This window comes from Opisthocomus hoazin, chromosome 4, assembly GCF_030867145.1.
Source record: "Opisthocomus hoazin isolate bOpiHoa1 chromosome 4, bOpiHoa1.hap1, whole genome shotgun sequence".
Taxonomy (NCBI): domain Eukaryota; kingdom Metazoa; phylum Chordata; class Aves; order Opisthocomiformes; family Opisthocomidae; genus Opisthocomus; species Opisthocomus hoazin.
The window spans coordinates 42,415,693-42,428,118 of NC_134417.1; the positions used below are offsets into that span (position 1 = coordinate 42,415,693).

At 41.3% G+C, this 12,426-nt stretch overlaps 1 protein-coding gene across 23 annotated transcripts in view; it reads right to left on the reverse strand.

Annotated features, from left to right (window-relative positions):
* ARPP21 (cAMP regulated phosphoprotein 21) overlaps positions 1–12,426 on the reverse strand; it is a 255,713-nt gene that overhangs the window by 72,750 nt on the left and 170,537 nt on the right. For 18 of the 23 annotated variants that reach the window (XM_075418775.1, XM_075418768.1, XM_075418770.1 and 15 more), the window contains 2 exons: positions 3,749–3,857; positions 1,819–1,920 (listed from right to left, as the gene is read on the reverse strand). The exons of 1 other annotated variant lie outside the window; for it this stretch is intronic. In XM_075418775.1, coding sequence (XP_075274890.1) covers positions 1,819–1,920; positions 3,749–3,857 — 211 coding nt within the window. The remainder of the gene's footprint in view (positions 1–1,818; positions 1,921–3,748; positions 3,858–12,426) is intronic. 4 more of the 23 variants (XM_075418786.1, XM_075418787.1, XM_075418785.1 and 1 more) reach the window with 1 other exon arrangement.

Here is a 12,426-nt window from a genome sequence, read left to right on the forward strand (position 1 = left end):
ATGTGATGAGTGCTCCACTCAGAAAAGCTCAGCTAAGACATATATTCCTGTTAATATTATTAGTACGACTTGCTGAAATTCACTGTGCTATGATGCTCACTAACACCTGCAATAGCAGGGAGAGAGGGCAAATGAGTGGATATGAGAGAGAGAGGGAGAGATATCTAACATTGCTGATCTTTAAAAATGCTCACTCCCAGTCCATTTAAAATGCCTGCCACAAACCACGCTCAGAGATGCTAACCCAATGGACCACAACAACCTCCTGCTGAGAGCAATTAAAATGCTCACCACTTGCCTGTCTTTAAAACTCAAGTATCTAAAGATAAAGACAGCAGCGCACACTGGAGCGGGCTTCAGCACACTTTTCCAGCCACCTTCGTTTCCCAGACTAGCATGTCTAGCTGCTGCTTGGGATAGAAATTGCATTATTTTGGCAACAACTTTCCACATGGTATTTCTAAACAACATTTTGCCTCATTTGAAGTCAGCTGCAAAACCCAAAGATTTTTTTTGTTTTGTACAAGCTCCTTTGTAACAATCGAGAACCAGCAACTTTTATACAGAAGATAGGTTGCAAAAAGGCTCTTGCAGCCCTTGAATGACTCTGTAACCCTACCCTCTATACTGTGACATCAGACTCGCATGCTGAAAGCAAAATGTAAACCACAGGGCCTTTGCTTTTACTGGAATTGTCTCAGCCAAGAAAGAAAACGCCAGTTAAAACTATTTTGATGTGGCAAACTGCTTACTAACAAGCAAAATTACTTATCACAAATGAGACAACACACCCCTTGAAACTATACAATGTATTCTGCTAAAGAAAAACAGCTTTGATGTGTGCAACTCCAAAACAAGAGCAAAATAAAAGGATATCTAAAATCATACTATTAGCCCTACAACACATGAACAGTTTTAATTTAAAAGGACACTGCCAAATACGATTTTGAGTAATAGTTTTAATTGGGTTTATTCCCACATTCCTCTAAGTGGCAGAGCTCCCACTGAGATGTGAGATAAAACAATAAAACGGTAACTTTTTTTCTCCTTTTAGTACCCCGTCATTACAGTACTATGCTGTTCTTCCTTTTTCAGGAACATGAGGTATTACTCACAGATGTTTCATATTTAAATGTTTTCCTCTAGCAACACAGCTTCTTGTGCAAGTTCTGATTTTTTGGTAAAAGCAGGAATTATGATGCCTATTTCATTTTACTCCTTTCAGAATAAAATTATCAGCAATGTCACTGGCTCTTTCTGATGGCAGAAATACAGTTCCTTAATTGGCCATTTGAAAAAAAAACCAACCATGCAACTCCATCTTTAGCCTCTGGCTTTGTTTTTTGTGTCTTAGTGCTACAGCACTGGTCCAAAGAAACAAAACTACGAGGAGGCTCTGCAGAAGGACACTTAGAAAATTCGATCCAGCTCAAAACAAATATGAAATAACACAGCTATTTGAAATTATTGACAGTGTCCATTTAAATCACTGCTCTTTGGTTGGCAAATGAGAAGGAAAAACTAAGAAAACCTAGACAACATGAACATTCAAAGAAATGGGATAAGCACTCCTCAGACAGCATGCTGGGCCTGATCTCTCCTCTACTCTTCTCCCTGCAACTATCATCACCTCCTTCTCCAGCAACCAAGCTCCGCACCTCTTGAGGTCCTCTCAGACCCTCTGCGCCAATCGCCCTTCCCTGTCATCTCCAGCTCCACAGGGCAAGTCCAGCTGCGGTGTTCATGTCAGAGGGGGCAAGACTGTCTGACTACCGGCGAAGGTATGGCACTAAAGAGGCAATTAAAACAACTACTCACATCTTGTGCAAATATTCTCTCCCTCACTCTCTGATACTCCTCTTCTCTCTCTTCAATTGATTTACTTCGTCTGTCATCTCTAAATGGAAGAATTCTGTTTTGCTGAGCAGAAAGAAAATCAGGAGGGTTATATAAGTTGAGCTGTTAAAAACTGCCATTAAGTAACTGTCAGCTGAGAATTAATAAATGTTCACTTAAACAAATGAAGCATGAAAACGATAGCTGTTGTTCCTGCACAAAACGCCCTGCAAGGCTGGGCACCCGAGGGTTTCCAGTTAGATGCTGCTTGTTGGTTCGTAGAGCGGGTGGCTGAAATGAGACTTTCTGCATGGCTTTTGTGGACCCGCTGTCCTACAACTGGGTGTTCTCGCCCCAAGACTAAGTGCCACAGCTCTCATCTGCTAAGATTTCTCACCTCTCCTACCAGCTGTGAAGAGCAGGAGGGCAGGCAGCGCTGCGCCACCGACAAAATCAAGGAAGAAAAGAGGGAAACCAGGCTGCAAGAGCTAAACTGCAAACCCTAGCAAAAACCCAAAGCCTACGTGTACAAGGAGGTGAAGTCTCAAATATTTGGCACAACAGTTTTAACCATTTCCACACCATAAGGAACACTCAACTTCAGTTTCACTGGGAAAAGAAAGGCCTTTTGTGCCTCTCGGTAAACCACGCTGCAGGAAATGGCTGTGCCATCGGATGGAGGAGAGCAGCAGAGGACGCCCAGCAAGAAGTGCTTCACTGGCAACTGGGTTTCAAGTACTGGTCCTTCTCCCCCTGCAGCCCAGCACCTGCAGCGATAGGTCACGCTGCTTTCCTTCGGCTGATCCCCATGCTCACTACACCCTGAAATCGCCTGGGGTTTGTTTTCAAAGCCAACTTGGATACAGCATAACTGGCAAGACTGCTACGTATAACTGAAAGTCAAGGAAAAAAGGGGAAAAAAAAGAAAAAGGCAAGGAAAAAAATCAGTCCTTCACTGAAAACATGAAGGAGAGTGACAATGAGAGGCTCACTGGCAGGCCCCTCCACAAATACAACCTCAAGCAAAGAAAGCACACGCGGTCTTCTTACCTGTGAGAATTTTCTCATAAAAGCAATTCACATGAGAACCCTTTTTTATTTGTTTTTTGTTAATATATTCCACATACACAGCTTGCACTGGATTGAAACAGCACAACACCCGCTTTTAAAGGCAGCACAAACACACACGTTTCCCTGGCGCTCCCCTACTCACCGGGCTCACCAAAGCTAAGGTAGTGTTATGGCACAGGCAACACAGGGGGGGAACGTCTGCCACAGTACATGCACAACAAGCAAGTAAGTTACACAGACAGTAAAAGGTGGTGAGGGCACAGGAGGAGGGAAGGAACTAAAAGATACAACTGATTTCTTTTCGGTCCCAACTTAATTTAGGATGGTTTAAAAAAAAAAAAAAAAATCATCATCATCAACCTGGCCTCATTGTCACATGTTTATTTGGGGCACATTTTTTTTTGTTAGTATTTTTTTCCTCTCTCCTTTTTGGGCTACATCAGTTTATCACCAGTCCATACTGAAATCCAACTCTGAATGGGTACAACGGAAAGGAGAAAGCTGTAGGGAGCAGAACAACTGCCATAGTTAGGCAAGGCATGGAGAAATGCGACTGACACAGCCTTCCACGCAGCCCGGAGCCGCCGGCATTCCCCCTCCCGTGGGCATGCAGCAAGTCCTGCGCCAAGCAAACCACCCATGCAAACCCACACACTGCCACGGCTGAAGCGGCCACGCCAGGGCTCGATGCTACCCGCGGTGGTACGTACGCCAGAGGAGGTGGGGAAGGGGCAGGAGGGCAAGGGAGGAGGAGAGCAACAACAAAAGAACAACAATAACATCAGTCAGCCCACCTTCAAAAACAGAACAAATTTCAGCAACTCTCGAACCGAGAACCAACCTGATTGTCTTCTTTATCAATACTAGAGTTATCTCGCTTCAAGATAAATCGCTTCTGGGATTCTTCACCTTTTTCATCTTTTAAATGTTCAGAAAACCTTTGCTCTGGTCTGCCAGCAAAGTAAAACATAGCAATAAAAAAATCTTTCTTTTGGTTTCGCTTTGATCTTTATTTCTCAGTGCTCTTTGTTTTCACAGAGGCATTCAGTGCAAAAGCAGTTAACATTTGTGGTCATGGTGAGATGCTGCCTAAAGCTGTCTGAGGCTGCTGTATCACTGCTAACTGTTATTGCTATAAATAGCTTTTGTTGTTGTTGTGTAGCAAGGAGCGGGAATCCAAAGTCTCAGTCACTGAAATATTTAGACTCTCCTCACTGTGACTGAAGGACAGGGAAAACAAATTAACACACTGTATGTTAATTTGCTTCCTTCAGTAGCTGTGCCCTCCGGCAACACTGCCTCTTCGGGAAGCGTATCCACCTTTAAAAGTAAGGAAAAACTGACATAAATCTTAAAAACCAAAACCAAGAGTTTCCTCACTCCTAATAAACAAAACTGGTAATTCAAGGGACTGATGGTGTTTTGTTTAAACAAAATATTATCTCATCACCATTAAGTGGGGAAAATACTCCGGAAGAATCACAGAGTACCAATTAGTTCACCGATATAAACGCACCCAGACATTTATTTTTAAAAGTCAAACCCCACTGGTTAAAAGTTCAACATTTTCAGGTTCGTAAGCTGGGAGAATGCTGTTCCATGTCCTCGTCTTGCACAAAAAGCAAATCTTAAGAAGCATCTCATGTCACCAAGCTGGTCACTGTCAATGCCTTGTAGCTGTCAATAAATAACACTCCAGCTTACACCACTTCCAGACCCAAACCCGTAATGTTTTAAGCTTCACGGATATCAATAGGGCAACCAGTGGCCTGGAGAACTGAGCTGGGATTCACACACTGCTATCACCCAACTGAGGCACTGCTAATGCACAAGCTGGCTTATAAAAGCAGTAAATACACTGTGTCACGCCATGAGATTTCTACCAGGGAACACAAACTCTGTACTCTGCACTGAAGAAGCTGTTAACAGCAGTACTGGCAGGAGATGCTCACGTCTAGAGACCTCCATAAAAAAGACACGAAGCTTCCACTGACATTAATGGACCAACTGTGAAGAAATCAAAGGGCAGAATTTACAGAAGTCAGTGACTTCGTAAATAAAAGTCCTCTACAAACTTCAAAATGAAAATCTCAGCTTCATCTTATTTCAGCATGGAAAATTAAACCAGATGCGTAAATCAGCCATCATCTTCTTGTTACAGCATTCAGATTTGCACTAAACTAATTAGCAATGGATTTCAAATCAAAATACAGCACATATTCATGCCATAATTACAGCCTATTACAATTCATTGTCAGATGTGCAGGAAACATCTGTAATGAACTGTTATAAATACAGTATTAAGAGACAGCAGCTCTCCTGCCTCACTTTCTGTATGAATTTGAAGGACTCACACTCCTGCTCACAATCTGCACTTTTGTGACAGAGCATCAAAACATACCAGCCCCATTTCCACAGATTTTGAGAATTCAAGGAACCTTTGTCCATCATCCATAGATGCTAGCACTAACAGATATAGGGCCCAACAGACGAAAGTCAGCAGACTCTCTGGATGCCCTACTACCCTTCTTGCTGGCAAGCCCAAAGCAGCATGGCTCTCTGCATAGTTCTCAAACCTAATGGGTCATTAGTGATGTTTGCTCATAAACAGAAAGGCTACAAAGCCCTGTTAATGGATTGCTGGGTGGGTTGTTTTGCCTTTGCTCCCATTAAAGAACACTGTGCCTGCACAGCCAAAAAAGACGATTAATTTCCTCAAATATTCTGCTTTGACAAAACCAGCTGAGGAATGTTATTTTTCTGGTTTTACATCCTAACACGCAAACAAAGCTTCTGCAACGGTACTACCGGTGTAAAATTTACAGTTCTAAACTATTTGCTGAGCCTCTAATAAACTATATACCAAGCATAAAAAATAACTGGTATTTTAAAATGCAGGGGGGGAAAAATGTAATCAAAAATTAGAGAGGAAAAAAGATTGAAAAAGCAATTTGGTAAAGTGTCTCCTCCAACTACTAACTTCTTCAAATAACATGATTTTCATATTTCATTGCATTATTTTCATTTTTTTAATCCTATTTTCACTTCATTTACTATTTATAAAATGTTTCCACTTGTCAGAAGAGAATAGGAGAAGCGTGAAATCAAGCACAAGCCTAAACTAATGATCCAGTATGTGCCTGTTAATAAAATTAATCTACAAGCGCAGTAGGTGATTAACCTCCAGTTGTGAAAAGAAGTTTGCCTGGGCAGAGAGACTCTGCAAATGTGCAGAGCATTATGGAGCGCTGCATTACTACAAGCACCACCAGAAGATCTTTGCCTCCCAGTCATCACTACAGCTCCAGGTCATCGTTACCAGTGAGGCTGCAAACTGCACGACCAGCTCTGTTAAAAAAGGATGCAAAGCCTGAAGGAAGACTGTCAAGTGAGAAATAGGACACCACAGCAACAAATATCTTCAGGCACACCAGTCTACAGGCCTCCTTCAGTAAGTGCTTAAATGTTCCACATCAGAAAAGGGCATTCAGTTGAGAGAAACGGAAACTAAGGACTATTTTAAAGAAGATACTGAAATCCAGCTATATTTGCATATAGAGTTTTGGGTATTTTTTGTTAATACTGTTTACTGCATTTTCTTTTTTAACATCTATCGCAAAAATATATATTTTAGGAGTATACATATGGCAAACTAATTTTAACACCAATAAGTGGAACCAAATGCTCTAGTCATTTGGGTAGAGAAGAGACTGATTCTGCGAATATTTGTTTCTGGTCCTCTGATGTCAGTGCAAGTTCCACATTGACAGCTTTGAAGTCCCCTGTAATTGTATAATGCATTTGCTAAAAGGAAAGAGCACCATTGTGGTTATTCTGGGCAAGTCTGTTGCATTAGTTTATGAATTTGCAGGTAAATCCAGTGCTTGAAAATCGAAGAAAACAATATATAATTTTGAGTAAGATGCAGTACGCTGTCAATATACTAATATACTATATGATTACAGTAACATAGCAGATACAGTGAATTCATCTCATGTGAGCCCTAAATGAGTAATAATCACATTTACTTCTCTTCTAAGCCTGATACTTGTCAGCAGTAGAGTCTATACAATATATGAAATTGCGTTCATACATGTAAGGGAGTGAATTTATGACGCTTATTTTCAGTACTAGTATAAATTCAGGTCTTACTCAAGTCAAAGAATATTTTATAACTACTATCACAAACCCATGTAAAACCAAGAACTTATTTACTATTACCACACTGGTTACCTAATTTACACCTTCAAACCCTACCCACACCTTAGTTTAATTTTAAGTGGTAAAAATGGGATTTGCATAGCCTTTTTGAAGAGACATTGAGTACTTCTAAAGACCTTATCACTAACTCGAGTACTCTAACTATTTAGGGGTCTTCTGCAAGAAAAAAAACCCCAAAAAACCCCAAAACAACATACAATACCTATCCTATATTGGTGGCCACCATCTACGTGCTAACAACAGCCTGCAAGAAAAGACATGCAAATGTAGGCTTACAAAGAGTGCTGCCCATATGTATAATATTCATTATTTCACTTAGCCCTCATATCTGGAATCACTGGATCACTTGAGAACCTCAAACCCCACTACTCCAAAAAAGCTTAATGAGGAAATACCAATCCCTTTAGAAGTCAATAGGATTTCTGCAGTTCAGAGACTGTATTGAGAAAACTGGAAAGTATGACCCAGTTATACCTTAAAGGCTCAGAAACCAAGACTCAGAGAGGGTGAAATCACACAGGCTAAAAAAAATGTAAAGTTTGGGGTAGGTTTTTGTGGGGGTTTTTGTATTTAATATAACCTTTCGATCATTCAAATTTTTACTGCTTGACAGTACAGGTGGAAGCAAAACATCTGTGCCCTAAAAACGCACTTCACAAAAACACACTCGCATATGAACTCATTTAATATTTCCTAAAAGTTGCCAGGTAGCTCAGCCATTTTTCTGGCAGTGTGTTTCAGAACAAAACACACAGTGCATTGCCTCCTTCCTTGTAAAGCTTTTGATCAGGTGCTACGAATGTTTAAGAGAAAGTGGATCTCAGAGTAAGTCAGTGCTCTTTGCTGTGCACCCTCAGGTAGCTGGGCAGCCCCCTTCACACCCCCAGATCTGCAGAAAGCTTAGGCCCTTTCAGCAGCCAAGACAGCCTCTCTTCTCCATCCTGCCTAGCAAGGTAACACCATGGTATTCAGGCAGGTGCCAGCAGGATACCTACGGGAAACCAACTTCAGTAGGTGTCCTGCAGCACCCAAACCTTTTGCCAGCTTCCTTTTCAGCTTCCTGAAACTATCTGAGCCTCTGTGGACTTCTGCAAAGACTGCTCACATTGCCCAAAATCTTGGGAAACCTTCTCCTATTCTGTTTTCTTTCACATTGATAAAAGGGAAAGGATGGATTACAAAGTAACTTTTTAGTAAGCGATCAGCTTACCCAATTGCCCGATGCAGCATGTAACAGGCATCATTTAGCCTCCTATCCAATGTTTTTCCCTGGTTCAAGAGTACTTCTGCATACTTCACTGCAATATCAGGTCCAGTGAACTTGGGGGAACTTTCAACTTCCAGTGCTTGGGGGAAGCATTCAGGCAAATTCTCAGGGCAATACTGCTTTCCCGTTTCTAGTGGCTGTGCTCCTTCTCATGGAGCCAATGATCTTTTCAACTCTTTCAGCCTTATTTTTGTGTTAGAAGATCATTAATAATGGTCGCTTCCAGATACGGATCAAGTTTCTCATTTCTGTGCTTGGAATACTTTCACTGCGAGAGGGTGACCGAACACAGGTTGCGCAGAGAGATGGTGGAGTCTCCATCCTTGGGATAGTCCTGCGTGTAGTCCTGGACAACTGGCTCTGGGTGGCCTTGCTTGAGCAGAGGAGGTTGGACAAGTTGACCTCCAGAGGTCCCTTCCAACCTCAACCAGGCTGTCGTTTTGTGAAACACCGAAGATACATGGTAACAAACTTACAGCAGAACAAAGCTCCACCACTACCCCTTTTAGATGTTTTTTGTGTCTGCTTTTTCTCTCAAGTTGACCATTATCATTTACCTTTCTCATTTTATAGTTACTTAAAAGCCATCTGCAGTCCTTACTTAAACAAGACTCCAGAAAAGACACTTTTCTGGACTCCTTCCCTGCAACGAAGCTTATATTTTGGAAATGGTAAAGCTGGAATAAGCAGCAAAACGTTTCTGCGTGTCAGAAAGGAAAAAAAAAAGTTAAAATTTTGATAGCAACATCCATTATAAGACTTTTTTCTACTATCATTATGGTGATTTTAATGTGAGCTCTTTCCATTCACTTCAACAGAGTTCCTCTCAATTTATCTCAGTATGACAGAAAACAGAGTTCATCCCTCGGGCATTTTTTTCACATGGAGTCTCTAAAGAGAATTTCCCATTATGTGCTCATTTAATGCTTTTGATTCCAAGTCAACCATTGTAAGTAGTAATGAAAAAGCCCCAAAACCTTAAGTACCTTAACCAGGTATTCACTATTTAAATAAACTGCAGATTTTAAAAACATATTGCCGACGGGTAATAGCTATCAGGATACACAGACTAAGGAAGTCACATGGCATTTCCTTGCATCTGCCACATTTAGAAGCAAACTAACACAGTTTCATAGACCTCTATTTGCATGGCAGATAAGAAATTAAATACTATTGGGGGAAAAAAAATCTGCACTCATTTAAAATAAGTTAATTAGCTCTGAACCAACTGGCTAAGAAACAGGAAGCACAGATACCACACCAAAGGGACAAATGGAAAAAGAGACAAGCCTGAGCTTTGAACATTACAGTTCTGAAGACTTAAGTCACTGTATTAGCAGAGCACACAAACAGTCTGGTATTGTCAGGGCTGACTTATATACAGTACATAAATCTTTATTATGAGGCATATGTTTCTGACAGCATCACAGCGCAGAGGCTGTTGCAAGATGCCTTTCAAATGAAGCAACAACCTCACCATGTGTGGAAAAGATGGGTTTGCCAGTACAGCGCCTGATGTAGTGAAAAATATCTAGCAAGTGCTGCAGCGCATGTGATCTGCAAAAGCCTCACAGGTAATAGTGAAGCAGCTGTCTGAAGGAATGCAATATAGGAAAACGAGTTCAAAAGTGGAGATCGCTGCGGTGTGCAAGAGTCAAAAAAAAAAATGAACTTTGCATTTGCAATACAATGTTCAATTAACGCACTTAACAGGGGACGGCATGCTAATATTCCTCTCCTGAACAAACAGGAACACAAAGTGAAAGACAGGTAGGGTAATGGGGGCAAAACACCACCCTTGAGTACCCACAGGATCATCCGGCAAACAAAATGAATAACCAACAAAATGTTCTTACACAATGATGCCATCAGCAGAGCAATGGGACAGTGAGAGCAGAGGAGAAGCACTGCTGCCAACAGGATTCAGAGAAACTGTGGAGATTTTAGGCACTCTTATCCAGGTGCTCTGATGGTGTAACGGTGTTTTCTTGTTTTTTGCACTTGTATTTAAGTAGACTGACTGCTCACTCCAACATCACGTCGGCCTCTATTTCGAAGGCACACTGTGACACAGGACGGTGGCGTTTCTTGCTTTGCTAGTTTGTGAATATCAACTACATCTGCCCGCTGTGCCTTCTTCAGTTTTATGCTTGAGGCTCTCCTAAGGCTCTGCATTACCACAACAGTAAAACTGCATAAGCATTACTGTTTCTTCAACTTGCAGGCCAAAACTCTATCTGCAGCACAAATAAACATTTTGATCATGGAGGCACGGGAACATATTCTGAGAGTTCCAGAATTTACACACCTTGAGAAAAAATATCATCATTGTCAAAAGGCCCCAACTTAATGCTGAAAGGCAGAAAGGTTAAATTATTTGATTAAATTATCTCAGATTTTTTTTCAGTAATGAGGGCCCAGAATTACATCCTTCAAATAGGTTTCATGTATTTCAGCACTGATGAATGCTAAAACACAGTTTCAAAAAAGTCAGAGTGGGAATTTAAATACAGATAATTGTTAAAGTACAGTGCAGTTATATTATCACAACTTAATACTTAAAACCACTCAAGATGGCATTTCAGGCATTTGAAGCTAAATGCCTCATTAACAGATTGCTGCTTTTATAGTATGAGTCACTAAGAAATTCTGTTATGATGATAAAAGCACATTGAAAGCTGTAAGGAAAAAAACCAACCCCGTACAAAAACAGTTCCTTCAAGGTGCTGCCTTCTCAGCAGCACAGGGGGGGGAAAAAAAACAACAAACCTCAAACTCCAAATGCTACATTTTTCCTGGTTGAAGACTGTATATTCTTTAACATTTTTTTTCAAAACAGCATCTGGACTCTAAACATGTTCTGTACTTATTACTAAACAAGGATATGAGAAGTCACAAGTTATTTTGACAGGCATTCTCCCCTTTTAATTGGGGTTGCAGATAAGTCTGGCAGGATTGAAAGGAAGAGCCAGTAACGCTACAAGGAAGCAACGTCTCCCTGCATTTTTTATTCAGTGAGCGTGAGGTTTCTTGTGCCATTCTTGCCCACCCTTCAAGGTGCTCAGTCCTAGTACCCCAGCAGCACGATTTCAACGGGGCTGGCACCAGCAGCGTTTCCCACTATGAAAACCACGTGGAAGCTGAAGTCTGCAGGATGGACAGAGTCAACGTCCAACAAACCTCTTCAATGCCAAGTTATTCCATGTGTGGACCAAGTAGAGGGCCAGATCCCGAAGGCTTTCGAAGTATACAGCATTTAGAGAACCAGATCTAATATTGAGGTATCATCGCACAACCCACAACCCTCACAAGCTTTCCCAAAGCTTAATTCCAGAAAGTCATCCTGTTTTTATCCACAGACGCAAAACCACAGTACATCTCAACTCCCCGAAAGACTGCCTGAGTACAAGCTTCCATATCTGGCCCAGTATTCTGGGGCCAGAACACAGAAATCTAGCTCTAAACTCAGGGGAAAAGCCAGCAGGCCAAAGCCACACTGAAAGACCAGCTGTTCTGCTAGACAGGGCTGAAGTACAATGTCCTCTCTCAGACAGGGACCTTTTTAGGAGCTTCAAAATGCTGTGCTGTCTTCCTATGCTCAAACGAAGATTTTTTTGCTGTATCTGAGGGACTTGCTTCTCTTGCTCCCACTCTCCTGAATTGGATTTGGCTCTTGATATTCAGGATCTCTATCAAGACTGAACATCTTGCAGAACGCCAATTTATTTCCAGCCAGTAGAGGCTCGTAAGTGGTAGCATACTTTATTATGGAATTCATTAATATTTGATTTTAAGGATATGGCATACTCTGTAAGTGGCTAAAAATTACAGCGTTGCATAACTGCTGTGATCTATTTAAAATTACATTTTTCCATCTTAGAAGTTAAAAAGTCGACAAGGAAGAGAGAGATAAAAAGGAAGCAAATTCAAGAGCTGAAGACTACCAATGAAGGCAAGATGGTTCCCCAAAAGCCAACAGGCTAACAAAGAAACTGCTAGTCCTCTCGAAATGCCCCATATGCACAAATTAG